This window comes from Monodelphis domestica, chromosome 5, assembly GCF_027887165.1.
Source record: "Monodelphis domestica isolate mMonDom1 chromosome 5, mMonDom1.pri, whole genome shotgun sequence".
Taxonomy (NCBI): Eukaryota; Metazoa; Chordata; class Mammalia; order Didelphimorphia; family Didelphidae; genus Monodelphis; species Monodelphis domestica.
This window is the reverse complement of record NC_077231.1, coordinates 6774231-6797277: the sequence shown is the minus strand read 5'-3', so window position 1 is coordinate 6797277 and position 23047 is coordinate 6774231. Positions and strand designations below refer to the sequence as shown.

At 53.5% G+C, this 23047-nt stretch overlaps 1 protein-coding gene across 1 annotated transcript; it reads left to right on the top strand.

Moving 5' to 3' along the window:
• The first annotated feature begins 843 nt into the window (after positions 1–843).
• Positions 844–17307, top strand: LOC100010647 (fibrinogen-like protein 1). The gene is made up of 7 exons (XM_056797556.1): positions 844–1132; positions 3785–3876; positions 9520–9553; positions 10278–10369; positions 12117–12243; positions 13001–13186; positions 16781–17307. The coding sequence occupies exons 2-7, from the start codon at positions 3790–3792 to the stop codon at positions 17101–17103; spliced, it is 849 nt and encodes a 282-aa protein (XP_056653534.1). The 5' UTR covers positions 844–1132; positions 3785–3789; the 3' UTR covers positions 17104–17307.
• The last annotated feature ends 5740 nt before the right edge of the window (positions 17308–23047 follow it).

The following is a 23047-nucleotide window of genomic DNA, read 5'->3' as shown; positions in this document are numbered from 1 at the left end:
AGCCTCCCCCGCCCTTGCTAAGGCTCTCTCCTCCCCTTACTTGGGCTTGTCTAGATCTATTCACGCGCATCTCATCTCCCCAGAGAAGGGGCTCAGCACAGTGCTTGGCCCGCGGAGTGGAGTCGCTTGTTGAAGGAAGGGGTCCGCCGGGACAGCCCAGCCTCTTGGAAGGCTGCCTGGGGAGGCCTCCGGGCCTTCTCTCCTTCCCTCCCTCTTCCTGGGGGCAGTGATCCGCGGCTTGGCCCCGGAGGAGGACGCAGGCCGGAGCTTCGCCCCACGCCAGCCGCCCTCCCGCCAAACACCGACCTGGCCAGACCCCGGCCGGCCCCCACGTCGCCCTCAGACGCTCGGGGCTCCCCCGCAGCCAGCTGGCCCAGGCGGGGCCTCCCTGCACGGCTGGCTGCGGCAGGGGCTCCCTGGCCAGGGCCCCCCTGGGCCCTTCCTGCCCAAGCCCGGCCGTGGAAGAGGTCCCGGCCCTGGGAGCCCCCACACACCCCACGGGACGCACGGCCACCGGGCCGGGAAGCTCCTCTGTAGGGGCCGCCCAGGCTTCTTCCCTGGGCTCTGGGGGAGGCAGGGGGGAAGCAGCCCCGAGCCCTGCCCTCTGGGCGGCCCCGTGGAGGGGACACAGAAAAGTCGAGCCTGGGGACGCCGGACCCGGGCCACGGGGTGAGACAGACGTGGAGGAGGCTGGTAGGGGAGGCTGAGGCCGGCGGCAGCCACCCTTGCTGGCCGCGCTCTTCAACGTCTCTTCCTCTGCTCAGGGACAGGCCTGGCCCGGGCCCTGCGAGGCCTCCTCTGGAGCTGCGGCTGGCCCCCCAGACCCCAGGCTCCTCCTCTGTGCCCACACCTCGAGACCCCCACGTCCAGGCCGAGGTCCTTATAAAGGGGGGCCTGAGGCCCGCTCCAGTGGGGGGGGAAGAGGAAGGAGGAACCTCTGAATGTGTCTTGGCCCAGCCCAGGCTCCCTGCGCCCAGGCCCTGTGGGGTAGGAAGTTCCACCCGAGCCAAGTGGGGCCACCCAGCCCCGCCCCAGGAGCCGCCCTCTCCCAAGGGGCATAAACAGCCCAAGCCTCACAGAGAGCCTCCTAGAGGAGACGACCTGGCTTCTGGGAGGCACAAGACAGCTCTGGGTGAGCCAGCCCTGGAGGGAGGGGGATGCGTAGGGGGGGATGAGGACTCAGAGAGGGGACACGGGGGCTCAGAGAGGGGGACATGAGGGCTCAGAGAGGGGGACACGGGGGCTCAGAGAGGGGACATGGGGACTCAGAGAGGGGGACATGGGGACTCAGAGAGGGGGACACGGGGGCTCAGAGAGGGGACATGGGGACTCAGAGAGGACACGGGGGCTCAGAGAGGGGACACGGGGGCTCAGAGAGGGGGACACGGGGGCTCAGAGAGGGGACACGGGGACTCAGAGAGGGGGACACGGGGGCTCAGAGAGGGGACACGGGGACTCAGAGAGGACACGGGGGCTCAGAGAGAGGAACACGGGCTCAGAGAGGGGGACACGGGGGCTCAGAGAGGGGACACGAGGGCTCAGAGAGGGGGATGAGGGCTCAGAGAGGGGACACGAGGGCTCAGAGAGGGGGATGAGGGCTCAGAGAGGGGACACGAGGACTCAGAGAGGGGGACACGGGGGCTCAGAGAGGGGACACGGGGGCTCAGAGAGGGGACATGGGGACTCAGAGAGGACACGGGGGCTCAGAGAGGGGGACACGGGGGCTCAGAGAGAGGGACACGGGGGCTCAGAGAGGGGACACGGGGGCTCAGAGAGGGGGACACGGGGGCTCAGAGAGGGGACACGGGGACTCAGAGAGGACACGAGGGCTCAGAGAGAGGAACACGGGCTCAGAGAGGGGGACACGGGGGCTCAGAGAGGGGACACGAGGGCTCAGAGAGGGGGATGAGGGCTCAGAGAGGGGACACGAGGGCTCAGAGAGGGGGATGAGGGCTCAGAGAGGGGACACGAGGGCTCAGAGAGGGGGACACGGGGGCTCAGAGAGGGGACACGAGGGCTCAGAGAGGGGGATGAGGGCTCAGAGAGGGGACACGAGGGCTCAGAGAGGGGGACACGGGGGCTCAGAGAGGGGACACGAGGGCTCAGAGAGGGGGATGAGGGCTCAGAGAGGGGACATGGGGACTCAGAGAGGACACGGGGGCTCAGAGAGAGGGACACGGGGGCTCAGAGAGGGGACACGAGGGCTCAGAGAGGGGGATGAGGGCTCAGAGAGGGAGATGAGGGCTCAGAGAGGGGACACGAGGGCTCAGAGAGGGGGACACGGGGGCTCAGAGAGGACACGAGGGCTCAGAGAGGGGACACGAGGGCTCAGAGAGGGGACACGAGGGCTCAGAGAGGGGGATGAGGGCTCAGAGAGGGAGATGAGGGCTCAGAGAGGGGACACGAGGGCTCAGAGAGGGGACACGGGGGCTCAGAGAGGGGGATGAGGGCTCAGAGAGGGGACACGGGGGCTCAGAGAGGGGACACGGGGGCTCAGAGAGGGGGATGAGGGCTCAGAGAGGGGACACGAGGGCTCAGAGAGAGGGACACGGGGGCTCAGAGAGGGGACACGAGGGCTCAGAGAGGGGGACACGGGGGCTCAGAGAGGGGGCACGAGGGCTCAGAGAGGGGGATGAGGGCTCAGAGAGGACACGAGGGCTCAGAGAGGGGACACGAGGGCTCAGAGAGGGGACACGAGGGCTCAGAGAGGGGGATGAGGGCTCAGAGAGGGGACACGAGGGCTCAGAGAGGGGACACGGGGGCTCAGAGAGGGGGATGAGGGCTCAGAGAGGGGACACGAGGGCTCAGAGAGGGGGACACGGGGGCTCAGAGAGGGGGATGAGGGCTCAGAGAGGGGACACGAGGGCTCTAGGACTCAGAGAGGGGGACACGGGGGCTCAGAGAGGGGACACGAGGGCTCAGAGAGGGGGACACGGGGGCTCAGAGAGGGGACACGAGGGCTCAGAGAGGGGGATGAGGGCTCAGAGAGGGGGATGAGGGCTCAGAGAGGGCGATGAGGGCTCAGAGAGGGGACACGAGGGCTCAGAGAGGGGGATGAGGGCTCAGAGAGGGAGATGAGGGCTCAGAGAGGGGACACGGGGGCTCAGAGAGAGGGACACTAGGACTCAGAGAGGGGGACACGGGGGCTCAGAGAGGGGACACGAGGGCTCAGAGAGGGGGATGAGGGCTCAGAGAGGACACGAGGGCTCAGAGAGGGGACACGAGGGCTCAGAGAGGGAGATGAGGGCTCAGAGAGGGAGATGAGGGCTCAGAGAGGGGACACGAGGGCTCAGAGAGGGGACACGGGGGCTCAGAGAGGGGGATGAGGGCTCAGAGAGGGGACACGAGGGCTCAGAGAGGGGGATACGGGGGCTCAGAGAGGGGGATACGGGGGCTCAGAGAAGGGGATGAGGGCTCAGAGAGGGGACACGGGGGCTCAGAGAGGGGACACAGGGGCTCAGAGAGGGGACACGAGGGCTCAGATTGGGGACACGAGGGCTCAGAGAGGGGGATGAGGGCTCAGAGAGGGGGATGAGGGCTCAGAGAGGGGGATGAGGGCTCAGAGAGGGGGATGAGGGCTCAGAGAGGACACGAGGGCTCAGAGAGGGGACACGAGGGCTCAGAGAGGGGGATGAGGGCTCAGAGAGGGGGACACGGGGGCTCAGAGCAGATCAGGGTTTAGAGAGGGATGCAGGCTCACCCTCAGGGCGGCTCTTAGGGGCTCAATATGGGGTCACGCTGTTTTCAGCGCCTCTACAATAACTGTTCCATCACTCTGGCCCAGGAACAATGGCAGCAGTGACTCGGGCCAGCTTGGGCCTCATCATCTTCCTGCTCTCGGCGCTGCCTGTTCGTCCAGGAACTGTGAAGGAACGGGTAAGGCCCTGGCTCTTGGTGTCTCAGCCCTGGAGAGCTACTGTCCTTCCTGCATCGCAGTGGTCAGTGCGAGCTCTCTCCTCTGCCCGGCCTGGCCCTCGCCGGCCCCCTTGGCAGACCTCAGCTTCGTCTCCCAGCCCTCTGGGGAAGGCATCACCTCGGGCTGCTGCACTCTGCCTGCCAGGAAGCTCAGATCCCTCCTGCCCCGGGTGCTGGTGACAGAGTGGGGGGCCCGTGGCTGCCACCTCGTAGATTCCTTCGGCTTTGTGCCCGGGAAAGCCTGAGCACCTTCTGGGCTAGGCGATACTTTATTTCTCAGGTGATTCGATACTGGCTCTGGTTGCCAGGTTGTGAGTAATAGGGTGTCGTATAGCACAGCCTGGGGTGCTTGTGGACACGTCCAGCCTTCCTTCCCCCTGGGCTTTGAGCCTCAGTTTCCTTACTTGTCCAGTTGGGGAGCCCTAGTGAGAGTCGTACTATCTGCTCCCCGGGACCCTTTGGGCTCTCCATCCAGCGGAGAGGCTGGCTCCTTGGTTCAGAGCCTGGGCCTGGCTCGGGCCTCAGAGAAGCCAGCCTCCCCCCAGGAGGCGCCACCCTGCCCCCTGAACCAGGAGCGCCCTCTCTCCAGCAAGCCAGCCGCACTGGGTGGGCTGTAACAGGAAATGGAGGAGGTGAAGGGACAGAGGAACTAGGGAGGGCTGGTGAGGTCGAGGAGAGAACCCCTGTGGCTGAGAGCACCTTTGTGATTCCCCCTCGAGAGGTGCCCCTGAGCTGATGGTGAGGCAGGGATGAACAGGGGCTTTGGGGGAATGGTGGCGTTTACTCCTTTGAAGGCTTGGCTGCCCACTTGTCTGGCAGGCTGCCTGTCCCTGTTGGCTTTATTGGCGAGCCTAGCCCACCGCCCTCTCTTTCTTTGTTCTCCTATGATTTGAATCTGACTGCGAGTTTCTTCAATATAAAGTTGTTTAATAGTTCTTTTAATAGGAGGCAGCTGAATGGATGGAGAGCCAGGCCCAGAGACAGAAGGTCCTGGGTTCAAATCTGGCCTCAGACACTTCCCAGCTGTGTGACCCTGGGTAAGTCACTTGACCCCCATTGCCTAGCCGTTACCACTCTTCTGCCTTGGAGCCAATACACAGTAGTGATTCCAAGATGGAAGGTAAAGTTTAAAAAAAAAAAAAACAGCTCTTTTAATGAAAGGGGGGATAGGTTTGTGGGAATAGGAGACCCTACAGGTTGTCTTTATCCTCCTTCAGCTTCTCCTCCTTCCTCGCTAATCATTGTCACTATCCTATTCGAATCAGGGCCCAAGTGTCCTTCTTGGGAAGGTCAAGGAATGGGAAGGGTCTTCAGGGTGGGCCCGTGCAGTCCAAGCCCCCTTCAGCTGCACTTGTTGTTCTTCTTTCATCAGTTGATGATCTCAAGCTCTCAGGAATCGTCTCCCTTCAGGGCAAGGGACGCAGCGGCCGAGCTCTGGCCCCGGGCTGGGGTGTCCACCTTGGGTCCTGGCTCCTCCCTCTCCTCTCTTTCTTTTCCTCTCAGTCCCCCACACCAGTGAAGAGGGCTCCCTTCTCCTCCCGAGACAGGCCAGCCTGTGGGGCGGCTCTCGTCCTGAGGAAGTGTTTCCTGAGCCGGCAGCCATCCGTGTCTGCCACCTTACACCTCCTGCTCACCCTCTGCGCCAAGCAGGACAAGGCAATTCCGTCCCCGCCTCGCCAGCCCTTTGGAGGGGGGATACAGCCAGTGTGCAGCCCCAAGCGTTCCCCAGCCACAGCCGCTCCCTCCGGGGCACCCCAGACAGAAGGGCCCCTACCGGGAGCCTTGGGGGGAGCCCCCTGGTCCTGGATGCTCCGAGGTCCCCCACCCCACTCCACTGGTGCATGCCAGGTCCTGCGAGCCTTCTTCTCTGCCCATCCCTCTGCCCACTCTCTGAGCTTGGCATCTAGCCCAGCTGCGGCTCTTTCCCAGTCAAGCTGTCGTCCGGCTGCCCAGCCCTGTCTTCCCCTCGAGAGCTTGATTGTTTTGAGCCCAGGTGCCAGGCTGGCCGTCTCAAATGGCATCTTCGTTAGTACAGCCCAACACTCTATCTGCCGTGGGATCTGCCATCTACTGTGTCGCCAGCCACGGCTGCCACCCCTCTCAGCCTGCCAGCTGATAAAAGTGCTAAATGGCCCCGGCCAAGTGGAGATGAGCTGAAGAGAATGGAATAAGCGTTTATTAAGTGCCCACTGTGTGCCAGGCTTTGGGGCATCCCAAACATCCTCGCATTTCACATTAAGCTATTAAAAACTCCAAGGCAGAAGAGCAATGGGAGTGAAGTGACTTGCCCAAGGTCTCACAGCTAGGAAATGTCTGAGGTCAGATTTGAACCTCTCTCCTCTCTCTGTCTCTCTGTCTCTGTCTCTGTCTGTGTGTCTCTCTCTCTGTCTGTCTCTCTCTTTGTCTGTCTGTCTGTCTGTCTGTCTGTCTGTCTCTTTCTCTCTCTGTCTCTGTCTCTCTCTCTATCTCTCTGTCTCTGTTTGTCTCTGTTTCTCTCTCTGTCTGTCTCTCCCTCTCTCTCTCCCTCCCACTCTGTCTCTCTGTCTCTGTCTCTGTCTCTGTCTGTCTGTCTCTCTCTCTCCCTCCCACTCTCTTTGTCTCTGTCTCTGTCTCTGTCTTTCTCTGTCTCTGTCTCTCTCTGTCTCTGTCTCTCTCTGTCTCTCTGTCTCTCTCTGTCTCTGTCTCTCTCTGTCTCTGTCTCTCTCTGTCTGTCTCTCTCTCTCTTTCTCTCTCTGTCTCCCTCCCTCTCTCTCTGTCTCTCTGTCTCTCTGTCTCTCTGTCTCCCTCTTTGTCTCTCTCTCTCTCTCTCTCTCTCTTCTCTGCCTCTTCCTCTCCCCCACACACAATGGAAGCTCCTGATAAAAGGTGTATTTGAGAGATTGGCTTCAGTAGTGACTGGTTGACCATTTGGGTCTGCTGCTCAGCTTTGGAGGGGCTCGGTGTCCTCCATCATCCCTTCCACCTGGGAAACTGAGATTTTGTGATTCTGTCACCCAGTTGGCATAGTGAGTGGCTGTTGGGCTTGGCAAAAATTCTAATAATCTCTCAGACACTTATAGGCAGGGAGACTCTGGGCAAGTCACTTCCACTCTTTGCTTCAGTTTCTTCAACTGTAAAAGGGAATGATGCCTCCCAGGGTCACCTCGAGGATAACTGGGGCAGGTAACCTGTAAAGTGCTTTGCAAACTTGAAGGTGCTCTAAGCGTTGGCTCTTATTATTGTTGTCTTAGGGGTGTCCTGCTTTGCCAGTTTGGTAATTCAGTCAGAAAAGGAAATCTGGTTAGCCTGGGGCCACCTGTTTGTTTGTTTTTTTTTTTAAATAAAAACCTTATCTTCCATCTTAGAATACTATATAAGAAGTGTCCGAAACCAGATTTGAACCCAGGACCTCTCGTCTCTAGGCCTGGTGCTCCATCCACTGAGCCACCCAGCTGCCGACACCCCCCCTTTTATTGATGACCTCTTGCTCCTTCTTATCCATGGTCACCAACTACATCTTTAAAAACCTGCAAACATGTGACCAGGAGTCCAGATCACTGGCCTCTACTCTGTAGGCTCTTTTGTTCTTTCTAGTGTGAAAATTGGAGCATCTGCCCTCTCCAAAGCTGGGCCACCTCTCCTGCTCTCCACTCTCTTTCGGTGATCCCTGAGTGACGCCCAGCCATTGTTTTGGAGGGTCTAGCATTTTTCTAGAAATCAAAGTCCAGTTCACTGGCCTGGATGTTGCTGACTTCTTGATCTTCCATCTTTGAAAGACAGGACCACATTTCCCCTTCCCCGGTACTGAGACTTGTCCTAGTCCACAAAATTCCTCACAGATCATGGATCCATCGCTCAGGCGTTGGAGCAGACATTTCTTTCAGTGCTCAAGAGCCTCAGCAGGAACCATGGCAGTGTCTCACTATGGGCGTCCTTCTCTTGGGTTTGTCTGTTGTTTTTTTTTTTAACTGGCCTTTTTCTGTTCTCTCCTTTCCAATACAAAGAGCATTCTCTTGGGTAGAGAAAATCAAGCGGAAGAAAAAGTAGCTGAGCTAGAATGAAAAGCCTGGAGCCAGGAAGACCTGAGTTCAAATCCAGCCTCAGACACTTACAAACTGTGTGACCCTGGGCAAGTCACTTTACCCTGTTTGCCTCAGTTTCCCCATCTATCAAATGAGCTGGAGAAGGCAATGGCAAGCCACTATAGTATCTTCATTGAGAAAACCCAAATGGGGTCATGAAGAGTCAGACATCCCTGAAAATGACAGAATGACAAATGTTCTGCCTTGCCTCCTTTTTCTGTTGTTTTCACCCCATCTGTCTCAGAGAATGTGCTTGACCTCTCTCTGGTCCAATTCTTTCCCCAGCCTCACTGAGAAGGACCTTTTGATCATCCGCTTTCCTTGTCAGCCACAGCCCATTCATTCTAAGCTTCAGCATTCTCCCCACGGTGCCCACGAGTACTGAGTACTTGTATTCCTCTTGTGCCCGCCTTTCCATCTTCCTTCTTTCTTTTTTTTTTAAACTCTCACCTTCCGTCTTGGAATCAGCACTGTGTAGAAGGCAGAAGAGTGGTAAGGGCTAGGCAATAGGGGTGAAGTGACTTGCCCAGAGACACACAGCTGGGAAGTGTCTGAGGTCAGATTTGAACCCAGGACCTCCCATCTCTGGGCCTGACTCCATCCACTGAGCCACCCAGCTGCCTCCCTTTTTTCTTTTTAAACTCAGTCGGTCTCTTTTGATAACCCCACTTTTCCTCCTCAACAAGATTGTTTCTCTTTGGGTGTTCAGAATGTCATCCTTGAGACCATCTCCTCCCTCTTAGACTTGACTTCCCACGTAGCACTCTCATCCCTACACGTCCATGCCCCTTCTCTCCGTGCCATTGGATACGAGCATCAGGCTGGCCCCAGCTTCCCTCTCCTTCTCAGCTGCTCTACGAGGAAGGAGTCACGTCCCTTGAAGGCTTCATGGGTCATCTCTTCCCATGAGAAGAAAGCCTGGCTCCTTTCCTTGTCTTCTCCATTGACCAAAGGGCGCCATTATCCTTAAAAACAAGAACTCATTAGCTGTTCTTTGGGCAGAAAGATGGCGGCAACAGAGGACTGGATCATTGACGTTCTCCATTACCAGGTAGATGAAAGAGAGACAGGCAGAGAGATGGAGAGACGGAGAGACAGAGGGATGGAGCGCTTACCATGTGCTAGGCACTGAGCTAAGGCTTTCGGGAATACGAATCCGAACAAGCAGGCGAGCCTGTGCCCATAGGGAGCTCACATTCTAATGAGGAAAATGACACACAAAGGGGAACTGGGAAAGGGCGAATGGGGTGGTGCACAGATGGCTGGGCATCTGCCTGCTTCTTGGCAGTATAAAAGCCCCGTCTCTTCTCTCAAACTCAGGCCAAACTCACCTGCTCTCCCAACGTCCCAGGGTTCCCCGGCAGCAAGAGGGAGGCAGGTGGGACCTCTGTGTGCTTGCAGTACATAGGCAGGTTCTCAGCCTCCCCAGGCTTCCATCACCAGCAGTCGTGGAATGCCACTCCGCCTCTCCAGCCACTCCCCTTGGGGTGGGTAGGTTGGCAGGGCCAGGCAGCTGACCCCAATGCCTCGATTCCTTCCACAGGTGATCATGAAAACTGCAAAGCTGAAGAGTCAAGGTCAGCCCCGGGGCCCTGGGCTGGGGCAGGGGAGGCTCCCAGGGAATCCTCCAGTTCTAAGCAGTGAATCTAAAGATTAGAATGGCAGGAAGCCATGACTGTAAGCCTGACTGGAACGAGAGCTGGACTCTGAGCTTGACCCCAAGCCCAGGCGTAGCTCTGGTGATGACTGTCCTCTGGGCAGCGAGCTGGGACTGCCGAGGTCAGGGTCAGGAGGCCCAGTGGCCCTTCTCCCTACTGGGCGTGCCTCCTGTGCAGAGGGGGGGCAGTAACTCCTGTCTGACTTCCTTAACACACAAACCTGCCAGTTTCCTTAGAAGTCCCTTTCAGAAACCCATCCGTTTTCCCCTTCTTTCATAAGAACCCTAGTTCTGGATTCTGAGGTCCCCAGGTGGAACCCCAACTCTGCCATTATGTCCCCAGGTGACCGTGGTAGAGTCTCTTCCCATCTGAGGCCCCTGTTTCTGCCCCTTTTAAGCAGAATTGGCCAGGACGCCCCCGAGGGCCCTGGTCCTCTCCATCCTCTTGAGGGCGTGATTTGATATGAGACCAGGGAAGGCTCAGAGCTCCTGACTCTTAGAATTGGACTTTGGCGAGCCAGAGAGGCTGGGTGTGAGGCCAGATGGGAGAATAAGTGCAGGCAGACCCTCCCTCTTCCTGCTCCCCCCCCCCCACCTGGCCAGGGTCTTCAGAAGGCTTCTCTCTGCCTCTCTGTCCCCTGCAGGGAAGGACTGCTCCCAGATCTGGGTGGACAATCCAATGGCCCCAAGTGGTGTCTATGCCATAAAGCCCGACGGGGCCCCAGCTGCCTTCCAGGTCAGTGAAACAGCCTTTATGGAGCCACTGTTATGTGCCAGGCCCAGTGCTAGGCACTGTGGGGTCAGAGAAAGACAAGAACGAGGTCCCTGCCTTCAAGGAGCTTACAGGGTGCTGGGAAAGCCAGTAGGGAGGAACTAGGTCTGTGCCAACTCCAGACACCCAGAGGAGAGAGGACCAGCGGCATCTGGGAGGGGAGGCATTCCTGAGGGGTAGGGGAGGACCTGTGGAAGGTGAGCCTCAAGGACGTGGTGGAGGAAGCTGAGGGAACCCAGAGGCACAGCTAAAGCACGAAAGCATTCCTCCAGGCAGAGGGAGCCAGTCCCGGAGATGAGAGACGCATCGAGGCTGTAGCACATCACGAGGGGCTTCCAGCCTAAACACAGGACCTTGCATTTGACCCTAGAGGGCCCCCGGGGCCCCTGTGGCAGCTGAGCCCGATAGAGAGAAACTCAAGGCAGGGAGGCCAGTTGGAAGGCTGAGAGCCGGAGCAAGGCAGGGGCAGATAAGATTGGATTTGGCCGCAGATGAGATCACGGCGCGCTGAGCCTGGTGGCTGGGAAGGTGGTGTTTCCCCTTCCAATAAGAAGTGAGGAAGCAGAGCCAGCTTGGGGGAGATGGGCCCTGTTTGGGGACGGGTTCGGGGAGTCCAGTCTGAGAAGTCTAAGCGGCCGCTGGTGTCTCTGGTGACGCGTGACGGCAGCTCAGGAGAGGGACGAGGCGTGGACGGGCCATTGGGAGGCTCTGCCTGAGTGGCCAGGCCTGGCCAGCTGGGGAGGAGGGCACCCCCAGGGAGAGGCGTGGGCTCCCTCTGCCTGAGGGGCCAGGCCTGGCCAGCTGGGGAGGAGGGCACCCCCAGGGAGAGGCGTGGGCTCCCTCTGCCTGAGGGGCCAGGCCTGGCCAGCTGGGGAGGAGGGCACCCCCAGGGAGAGGCGTGGGCTCCCTCTGCCTGAGGGGCCAGGCCTGGCCAGCTGGGGAGGAGGGCACCCCCAGGGAGAGGCGTGGGCTCCCTCTGCCTGAGGGGCCAGGCCTGGCCAGCTGGGGAGGAGGGCACCCCCAGGGAGAGGCGTGGGCGCGCTCAGTGGCCTCCATATTTTCCCACCAAATCTGAGGCAGGAGTCTCAGGTGAGAGGGCTGGGAGAGGAGGAACTCTGGGAGCGCAGAGGAAGGACAAGGCGGTGTGCGGAGAGCAGGAGAGCAGGTCTATCAGGCAGGCCTGGGAAGGGCTGGCAAAGGCCCAGGGGACAGGGATCCGCATCTGCTTTGGGCCCAGACAGCCTGATTTCATGGTTGTCTTCAGCCCTGTCAGCAGCTGAGGTGGAAGCTGGTCCAGGTAATCCAAGGAGCGTAAGGGTCGGTCTAGAGTCCTCAGAGGGGAGAAGCGACAGGCGAAGGGCTGTGGGGGGACGCTGGCCCTCCTGTCTCCGAGACTCAGTTTCCTCCTCTGTAAAAGGAGAGTGGTGTCCCTTGCCTGCCCCCAACAGGCCGGGGAGGAGCCTTCTTGCTCCTGGAGTGTCACAGAGATGGGAAGCTGCCCAGCATCATCTGAAAGCTTTGCAGGGGAGAAGCGGGCTCGTATTCCGGCGCGCATCTGAGATGGGGCGTTGGGGAAGCCTTCTTGTCTGGGGAGTCCGGAAGCAGGGCTAGAAGGAGCCAAAGAAGTCGGAGCCACGTGGGCTTCGAGGAGGCTGTGGGGCGGAGGGAGGACTCCTGCCTGCCGCCGCCCACCGGCCTTCTAATCCACCAGGCTTACTGCGACATGCGGAAAGATGGCGGCTGGACGGTCTTCCAGAGGCGGACGGGGGGCAACGGCAAGCCTTTGGAGTTTAACCGAGCCTGGAGGGAGTATGACCAAGGCTTTGGGGATGTGGAAGGTGAGGAAGCTGGAGAGTTCGGGCCTGGGGCAGCTGGGCAGGAGGACCTGCCTCCCCTGCCTGCCCACCACCATTTCCTCCTGAATCTCTCCCCATAATGCAGGGGGACGTGATGTGCCCCCAAGGAATCACCAAGAGCATCGGATAGCTGTGGATACTCTCTAGAGCAGGGAACAACCTCTGACACCCCCCCAACCGAACCTTGGACAATCCTTGGAACAAGGGACAAACGGTCCCATCCCTCCATCCATCCAAGGGTCAATAATTGTGCACGATCCCGTAGGCGGCGCTGAATTATGCCCCCCCCAGCAGGAGCCTCCAGAATGAAGGGGGCGTGAGAACAGCTCCCCGGAACTCCCTCTGAGGAAGTGGCGAGAGCCACCCCCCAGCCAGCATTTCTGATTGGGATTTGGGCTATGCCATGGGCCCACAGCTAGCTCGTTTGGGCTCGCGCTCCCCTAAAGCCATAGGAGCCCCCTAGAGAAGCCGTCTGGGATAGGGTGTTTGCTACAGGCGGTCAAGAGCTGGGGGGTGGGAGGCCCGGAGGGGAGCCTGGCACAGTCAAGGCCCAAAGTGGCTGGAGCTGCCATGGGAACCGTCAAGATCAGACACCTAGAGGGACGGCCTGCCAGCGAAGGCAGCCAAGATGGGCGCCCTTTGGAGCCGGGGGAGCCCTCTCCCTGTTGTCTAGGAATGGCGGTAGTGGGCTGGGCTCTCCCTTTTGGGCTTCTGTGATGAGGGTTCCTCTCCCTTGTAGGTGAACACTGGTTGGGCCTAGCCAACATTTACCTCCTGACACACCAGCCTGGCATCCTTGCCCAGCTGCGTCTGGATTTGCACAACTTCCAAAACGAGAGCCGCTATGCCCTGTACAATTCCTTTCAAATCAGCGATGAGGCCAGTTTCTACCGCCTGAGCCTGGGCAGGTACTCGGGAAATGCAGGTGAGCCCCACTGTGGTGGGGGAGAGGGATATGGTAAAATTCAGCAGTGATTAAGCTCCTACTGTGTGCATGGTCTTGGGTATAGCATAGGAGTTGTAGACACTCCAACAAATATTTATTAGTCCATCCACTCAGATGTTAATGCATTTATTCATTCAATCCTTTAGATTCAGTCAGTGAGCATTTATTAAGCTCCTACTGTGTACAGAGTCCCCAGAACTTAGCATGGGAGAGGTACAAGTTTGCCTGTGTAGCTTGCAACCAAATTAATAATAAGGCCAAAACACAAAGAACTATGAAGTACATTGATAAGCATGACAGAGATCAGAGGGAGAAGGTCATTACTTAGGAAGAAATCTCCAAGGGCTCCCTGGAGGAGATAACATTTGTGTTGGGCTTAAAAGGATGGGCAGAAATTGATCAGATGAAAAGAGAAGGAATAACATTCCAAATATAAGGCAAGACATTGGGGCGGGGGTGGGGCGGGCAAAGGGTCATCCAGTTTGGCTGGAGTAGAGTGTGGAGCACGAAATGAGCTGAGACCAGTAAGGAAAATGTTTCTCATAGCCATAGTGTGACAAAGACGAGACAGCACATCCTGCTGGAGGCAGGATGGGACACATAGAGAAGGCAGAACTGGTTTTGTTTGCTTGTTTTATCTGAGAAGGAGGGTGATCATTGAACCGAAAAAAGCAAAACTAAACTAAAAGGGAGTGAAGATAGAACTTCAGTAATGAGACAATAAGAGTGTCAGTGGGAGCCCAAGTGATCTGAGAATGAGAGAGGGCAGATGTCCAGATGAAAAACAGAGATGAAAGGTTTTCCTTCTGCCAAAATTTTTGAAGGGATACTTGGTGAATAAACAGACAAGGAAGCAGCAACCTCAAAGAGCCAGGATGGGCAGATTAACCTCCTTCTTTCTTTCCTTAAGGCAGCAGGTGAGGAGAATTCTATAGCTACCATCAGCCTGGATTTTAACTGAGCATTTGACAGACCTTTATGTTAAGGAAAAGAAATGTAGGCTAGATGATAACATAGTACCATGGATTCAGAACAGATTGACTGAACTCAGCCTTCCTAGAAATCCACGGTGGAGTTCCCTGGGATCTGTCCTTGGTCCTGGACTATTCAAACTCTACCAATTACTTGGATAAAGACAGATAACGCCACATTTCTTACATTTATGGATGTCCTAAAGCTAATATGTGGGATAATTGAGCCAGAAGGCACAAAGATTTCCATTGACTAGAATGTGACAATAAATACTATATTTAGGTTCCAGTAATCAGGTTCCCAAGTCGAAGATGAAAGGTCTGAAAAAGACCGTGGCAGCCTTCGTGGTCTCCAAACTCGATGTGAGTCAACAGTGAGATAGGGCAATCCAATGTAATCGTAGGCTGCCTTGAGAGGCAAAGACGTGGGGCATGATAGTTCCTGTTCTACTCTGCCTCAGACAGACCATATCTAGTTACCACTGTTTAGGAAGGCCATTGAACAGCTAGAGGGTATCCTTACTGATCAAGCCATCCAGAGGCCATCCAAATTTACTAAGCACCTACCATGTGCCAAGCCCCGTGCTAGATGCAGAAATAAGATGATGCCTCTCTTCGAGGAGCTTCTCCTTTACTAGGGGTGTGTGGCAACTGCACAGGTAAGTAAAGGGACAGTCATTGGAGGAGTTGCCTGTGACACCAATAGATGAGTTGATTTCTAGGCTTCTTGTAAGATGGAGTACTTGAAGGGACTCCAAGGGGTAAAGGTGGAGAAAGTGTCCAGGATAGTGACAGGATTGGGGTTGCTGCCATAGGAGGCTCTGTGGAAGGAACTAGAGATGGGGCTGAAAACATCCCAATTCCTTCTTATTGGTCTTGAATTCATATTTGAGGTTTTTCATTCATTTATCAAATGCTAATTAAGTGCCCACAGTGTTCCAGGCAATGTGCTCAGCATTGCAGACATAAAGGCAAAAACCACATAAGCCCCATACACAGAGAGCTAACATTTGACTTGGCAGTGGGAAGTGTGGGAGGGATGTCCATATGAGTAAATATGGGGTCATTTGATGGGAGGAGAAACTGTCAACAATGTGGGGTGAAGTACTGGGTGTGGGGGAGGTGTAGAAGGTGGCATCTACCCTGTGATTTGGGAGAAATTTGGAATTGTAAAAGGCGAAAGGGGATGAGTATTGTAAACATGGTGGGAAACCTGAACAGAGGGAGGATAGAGATGGAGTGATGGCTTGGAGGAAGTAGGCAATGCCCATTTGGTTGGAACATGGAGTGTATGATGAGAAGTAGAAATAGATGGATGGATAGATAGATAAATTGATAGACAGATGATAGATGGATAGGTAGATAGAAATCGATATGGATGGACAAATATATAGCTGAACAGATGGATGGATGGATAGATAGACTGATGGATAGAGGAATGGATATCTACCTAATAATAATAATAATAGATATCTAAAGGATGGATGTAAGGATAGATAAATAGAAGTAGATGAAGGTTGGTGAATAGACATATGGATAGATGGATACTTCAAAGAATAGACAGATAAATGGTGAATGGATAGATAGATAGATAGATAGATAGATAGATAGATAGATAGATAGAAGATATGAATGGAAAGACAGACGGTAGATAGAGCATTTATCAACTACTTACTCTGTGCTAATCCTGGTGATACAAATACAAGTAAGCATGTCCTGCCCCCAAAGAATCTATCTTCTAGTGGGGGGAAAGTATGAATTAAGTGGGGAGAGCATACATGCTGCAGTGTGGTGGGGAAATGGCTGGACAGTGCTGAAGTGAGCTGGTTCCCAGCAAGATAAGGCAAAATCTCACCTATCAGAATCAGAGATGAAGTCCATAGTTTCTGGGAAGGGAAGGGGGAATGTGAAGGTGATGATAATGCTGTAACAGTTAAAATTAAGGTAGATTGAGGCATGAAGTTCCAAGCATGACCAATTTATTAGCAAAGCATAAATTTACCAATTGATAGAATCTCAGCTTCCCCAGTAAAGCTAAGACCCCCAAATGAGAGGGACACCTCAAAATGCAGAACAAAAACCAGGAGGCAGAGAACAAATTTTGATTGGAAGAATTCAACATCATAATTAGTGAAATCAATATGATAGTTACAGAGATGAGAAAGATGGCCCTGATCAAACCTGAAGCCCTGGGGTGGGAATGGGGAAGTTTCTTTGAGCCTGGATCCTGGAAAGAGAAAGGTCAGCATCTGGGGCTTGGAGAGAGGGAGGAATCCCCTCTGAGTCCGAGTCCCAGATGGATGGGGGGATAGTACAAAGGACAAAATGGATTAGGGTTAGGATTAGGGTCCTAAAAGGAGAAAGTAGCTCCAGATTCAGTACCTGGGCCCCAGACAGAGGAAGTAGCCCTAGTCAGCACCATAGGTGTCCTTGTCAGCAGACAGAAGTAGTGGGTGCCTATTATGAGCTGGGCCCTTGGGAAGGGGAGGAGTAGCTGAAGCCCAAATAGAGGGTGGCCCCATCACTATATTGACTTGGGTCAGTGCAAATGGTACTTCTCAGTGCCTGAGCCCATGGTCCCAACCACTGCTCTCATATACAGGAGACTCATTCCGTGGCAAAAATTGGTCCGGAGCAGCCTCCCAGGAGGGCAGTGCCTTCAGCACCCTGGATAGGGACCACGACTCCTGTAACCCCTGCATCAGTGGTGATATAGCCTTCAATGACTGCAGTCACTGGCATGGGGATGCAGGCTGGTGGTTCAGTGACTGTGGGGTGGCCAACCTCCATGGAGACTGGCACCCTGAAGAGGACCACAGAGGCTGGGGTTCTGACCTCCACTGGGAAACCTGGAGCTCATTTGAGTCACTAAAGGCCACTGAAATGAAGGTGAAAATTGTGAGAGCATCAGCAACCAAGGCGTAGGAGCCCTACCAGTTGCCCTGGGAGCCAAATTCAGCAAAGCAAGCCAAATCAGAAACATGGAATGCCCAGGATGCCATTAGGAGTGATCTTGGGGGTGATCGTGGTGAACAAATGGGATGGAGAAATTGGGGGGCCAGGGTCTGGGAGGCCCAAAATTTCTGCTATAGATGGTGGGCAAATGATCAATAAAAGTTTATAATCTTAGTTCATGCCTGTAGCCTACCTTAAATCTACTCCTTCTCTGGAGAAAGAGAGGGGTAGGAAAGTGGAGGAAAATGGAGCTGGCCCTGAGGGAGTGCCTGGTCTGAAGAGAAGGCCCAGCTAGCTGTGGATACCCTTGATTAAGGAGATGGTTCTGAAGGAGTCCCTGACCTGAGGGCCTAGAGCTGACATTCAGACTTATTAGAGGGAACTCAGATCCTGCCTTCAGGGAAATTGTGGTCTGTGGGAAGACTGAGGAGGAACAGGCCCTGGCTGTTGTCTCTGGGTTCTTATAGTCTCTGACAGACAGTCTCTCCTTTGTCAAAGAGACACGTGGAGCATCAAATATCTCTGACATGGGCCTGATATCCTAGACAGATCTAGTGGGCCAAAAGCCATTCGATTGGTTCAAAGGACTTAAATGAGCAGTTTTCAAAAGATAAATCTCATTTTTAACTCACATCAGAAAGAATGTTCCAAATCATGAATGGGAGAAGTGTGCACCCAGGAACACAGAGGTTTCACTTCACACCCATGATGCAGAGAGGAGGCTCACAAACACTGGTATTAGCCCAGCTTGGTGGTGGAGCTCTCCAGCAGGTCACTAAAGGAGGGCAGCATTATATGAAGAAGAGTCAGTTGCTTTTTGATAGGTCCCTACTTTGTGTCAGGCATTGTGCCAAGTGCTGGGAACACAAATCCAAAGGTTTGGAATCTGATGGAGGAAGAAGACGGACAAAAGAAATCTGAAAAGGCTTAAGGGATGGGGGTGGGGGGTCATTTCCAAAGAAACCCAGGTGGGTGGGAAAGAGAGAGCCTGGGCCCCTTCCTTAAATGGAGGTTTTACAGCTCATGGTTCTGCCCTCCAGTCAGAAGGGTGGCGAGTACCGATGAAGTGTGAGTACCAAAGCTGATTCGGATCTTGCGAGATGATGAGGTTTCCAATGGTTCCATGGAGCATGATGAAGAGTCCAAAGTAGCCCAGGCTTGTGGGCAATGAAAAGTCGGCTAGGAAGTGAGTGAAATGTCCATCCCCTTTAACCCTGAGATCCCATTGCTGATCAACATGCCCTGAAGAAATCAATGACAAAAACCAAGGCCCTGTCCCCCAGAATATTGGCGTTAGCCCATGCCTATCAAATGAGAAATGGCAAGTCATAGTACAAGAATTTCATGGCATGACTGCATGGTCAGAAATTATGAACATGCAGAAGAAGCATGGAAGACTTATATGAACAGATGCAGGGTGAAGGAGGCGGAACCAGGAGAATGTTGGGCACAGCACCTTCAACAAACATGGAAGAAGATAAAACCAAGGCAAAGTCTCTATGATTCTGATGACCGCTACGATCTCAGGGGAACACTTGGCTTTGGGGCAGATACAGTTGACTTGAAACTGAGAAAACAACAATGGCCAAAGCCTACATTTCAATAAGTCTTTAAAAGCTTCCAAGATGCCAAACATACACGATCTCATTTAAGTCCTCATCATCCCTCAGTGTCCATTTTGTTGTTGAGCTGGGTGACTTTGTGACCCAATGGACCATATCATGCCAGTCCTCTCCATGGGGTTTTCTTGGCAAAGATACTGGAGTGATTTGCCATTCCTTTTTCTAGTGGATTAAGGCAAACTGGTTAAGTGCCCAAGGCCACACAGTTATTAAGTGTCTGAGGCTGGATTTGAACTCAGGTCTTCTTGACTCCAGGCCTGGCACTCTATTCATTGAGCCACCTAGCCCATTAAGCCCCATCCCTATTTTACCAACAAGTAAAGTAGCTGGTTGACTTGCCCAGGGCCATACAACAAATAAATTTCTGACCTGGGATTTGAAACTAGGTCTTCCTGACTTTCCAGTTTGCTTTCCATTACTCCTGCCTTTATAGATATGGGAACTATCTCTGTAGAACACAGCACTTACACCTTTGAGGTTTGGGTTGATTTTACAGAAATGAGCTTTTCCCCTTTCTTTTTCAGTCTTGTTATGAGAGCTCCATTGCTCACCAGATAGGAATACGTGTGGAAATGAAGGTGATTTAATAACAAAATAATCAACAAAAAATCATTCTTATGAACATGTCTCCTTCAATCTGATGACTAACTCCATTCCTCTGTCAAAAGTGAGCATTTCTCTTTTTTGTTGTGGCAAAGAATTGGAAACTGAGTTGAAGGAGCTGGAGATATCTAGCCTGCAGAAGACTCACAGAGGAAATGATAACATATTCAGTTGTTACCCAGAAGAGGAATTAACCTCTTTCTGCTCAGCTATGGAGACCAAAACTAGAAATAATGAATGGAAGTCACAAAAGGGCCAATTTAGAGTCTGTCACGGGAAACTTCCCAGCAATCCTGGCTCTGAGAGTTGGTGATTATAACTTGCCTGTCTATGGTCTGTGTGTGGCTTGTCAGTGGCTAAGATGGTCTTAGAGACCAGAACTTCTGATACCTCATTTGCTACTCATCCCAGGAAACAAAGGACTGACAGACAAAGGGGGTCTTTCCCTTAGGTAGCTGCTGTCCAGCAAAAGACTGGCATTTCTCTGGGGCCCCTAACCCCCATTCTCAAGCCTTCCCCCCAGTCTTTGGAGACTATGGCCTCCACAAGAGGTACCACTGTCCCTAAAGGCTGCCTCAGTTTTTATCGACCTGGAGGCAGTGGCTCCCACCTCTTCCCCTTGGAAATCTTATGCCTCTGGTTAGTTCCACCTGCAACCCTCTTGTCTGCCTTGCAGCTCTCAGGTTTTATGTCCAGTAGAATCTAGCACGTGGCCCCACTTTTCCTGGCAGGGTGACCAACTCCACCCACACTATCAAGTTCTTTTCAAAGCCCACATTCAAGTGAAGGTCTCAAGTTTCCTTTGTGTGTGCTATGACCATAACAGCCATTTTCCACTGACCATAAGGAGAACATTGTTCACTCATGGCCAGAGAACTCCGGTCAGATGACTAGGTCAGCTGTCTGGTACATGTGGACAGAGCCAGAACTGTTAATGAAGTAAAAGAGCCCAGATTTGGGCCAATTTCTGTTCGACCAAACTCTGTGCTTTGACTGGAAGGAGCAGGGATGCTGGAGGTGTCAGTGCTGTGGCTGCCAATAGAGATTCCCTTTGTTCCCTCCCCCAGGGCCCTGTCTTTTGTCTGAGGCTGGAGTGAAGAGTGGGGCAGGGGCCTCCCAAGGCCACTTGGACCATGATTCAAAGACTTGTGCATGCATCCATCCATCCATCCTGCATCTTAGGTGAAGTCAAGCAACAGTCAGGGCCTTAAAAGTGGCTTTGGACATCTATTGAAGAGACCTTCCAAACTCAGCATGGGTAGTATCACTAAGGACAGGCCAACTATATGTGGCATGGCTAAGAATACCACATTGCCTGGACTGTGGCCCACTCCAGAAAGCCCAGAACCCCAGCTAGCGAAGTGAAAAGGTCATGGCTTTGGGTTCCCTATGTCCTTATGCTTGTGTGGAGGCAGGAAAAGAGCCCTGGGTCTACAGTCAGAGAACATCAACTCTGAGCTTGAAAGGAGCCTTCGAGATCATTTGGTCTAGACCTCTTTTCACACTACCAGTACAAGAACTTGGCCATCAAGTTTGGGGTACAGGTAAAGAAATGAGAGGCAGGTTGAACAAACTATTATGCCAGCCCCCAAACCACAGATGAGTACAACTTTCTTTAATCCAAGCGTGAATATCCTCCCATTCACTCTGATCCCTGAGAGCCTCTTGGGTTGATGCACAGGACCAAAAACTGGGCATAGTAGGTCATAGAAGCCATCTTATCTCACCTTCTTGAGGGTTACAAAGTTTTCCGGACAATAGTCTTGGGAAGAGGCTGTGCCACCACTCTTATTATTCCTCTTTTACAGATGGATAAATCATACTTTACTCCCTTACACACAGATTATGATGGAGTGACAATGGACACTCTACCATCTGATCCTGGGCATCTTCTCTGGCTGTGCCCCATCCCTGCAACTTTCTTCCCACCTCACTTCCACCACCCAATTTCCTTCAAGTCCTTTAAGAAGCCCTACTGACCTCCTTAACTCCAGCAACTTCCCTCTGAGATTGTCTCCAATTTACCCCATCTCTATCTTGCTTATCCATAGTTGTTGCCTCCTGTTATCCTGGGAACTCCTTGAGGGAAGGATCCAAGCTTTTGTGCCTTTTCTTGGTATCCCCAGTGCTTAGCCTGGCACATAGTAGGCAAGTAATGCTGTCGATCTCTTTTGACCTTTCTTGTGAAACAGATGTGTCCATTTAATGAGAGGTTTTGATGGAGTTGTAAGGGTCAAAATTAAGAGTTTGACTAAAATATATGATTCAAAGTATTATTGCTCAAAATTGAAGTGACCTTTAATAGCTTTTATTTCTAAAAGAGGTGGAAACAGTGAAAATAGAGAAATACAAAAGGTTAGAGAAGAAATTAGCCTATTCAGCCAGGACTTATTGACCTTCAACCTGAATTAAACTCTCTCCAGAAGACAGGAAGGGAAAGCCAGCTATTCACTCACCCAAGTTCTCTCCAAGAGGCCTGTTCAAGACAATGACTTGAGCTGAAGGCGACTCCTGAGGCTGACTTTCTTCCTTGAGTCAACCTTCTTCTTGAAGTTGACTTCCTTCTTGGAGTCAACTCCCCAGCCCCAGAAATTGGGGGCCTTTTATAGTGGCTCCTTGTCCCTTCCCCCATTCACAGAGGCCAATCACAGTTTCCAAATTGTCTAGCACTGCCCAAAGGGCAGTGTCTGTGGGATCTACTTCTCACCTTCTGAAGGTTAAGTTCTCATCAAAAAAGACTTACAGCTAAGGATGTGAACACTCCAAATCTCACCCTCTGGAGAAGAGTCCACAGACCCCTGGCTGACTGAGGTGTGAACTCTCCAAGAGGTTTGTGAGCTCCTCCACCCAGCTCAAGCAGGAGTACTTTAAGTTATTGCCAACCAAAGTGTTAACTCCAGCTAAGCAAAGAGAATAAAGGATTCCCTTTTTACAAGTGTAAACTCAGAATAGGCAGAGGACCAAGAATTTCCTTTCACAGAATATTTGCTAGAAGGCTGAGTTCTAAGACAGGAAGATGAGTTCAAGACTGCTTCTGCCACAAGCAGGCTGTGTGACCCTGGGCAAGTCATTTAACTTTGTGACTAAGTTATAAAGCAGGCACTGCTCTGCATTAAGAAAGGGATTTTTCTCAGCAAATTTCCCCAAACCCATGAAATCCTAGTTCAGGTTAACTAAAACATCAACCAAACGTGGAGAATGAAAATAGATCTTGGTCTCAAAGAAGTTTTAGCTCATAAACAAGTGTGGGAGTTCTTCCAATAAGATTTCCTTTGGTACAATGGTGCAATGTGAGAGTTTTGTCACCAGCATACACCCGCCACTATCACCACTTCAAGGAGGCAGAGGAGCAAAGAGGATTGGACCTGAACCCTCAAGATCTGGCTACAGGGAACAAGGAGGAAGGTTTCCTTTCGGTCAAGGGGGCCTCTTTGTTGGGCACAGCCAAGACTTGCTGGGGTTGGGGGTGGGAGGAGGGAAGAGGAATAGTCTCCCCTCTGCACCTTCCCAACAGCAGCTAAGACAATGAGAACTCAGACTTGACTGGATTCCAAGTCCCCAGTTTCCTCTTTGGCTTAGGGTCATTACTAGCAATTGAAGGAAAAAGCAGGGAGCTGTCCACTGCCCAGAGGGGTTTGCCAAGCCTGGAGGAGAAGAAACATCCCTCCAGGCTGTGCCCTGGAAAACTG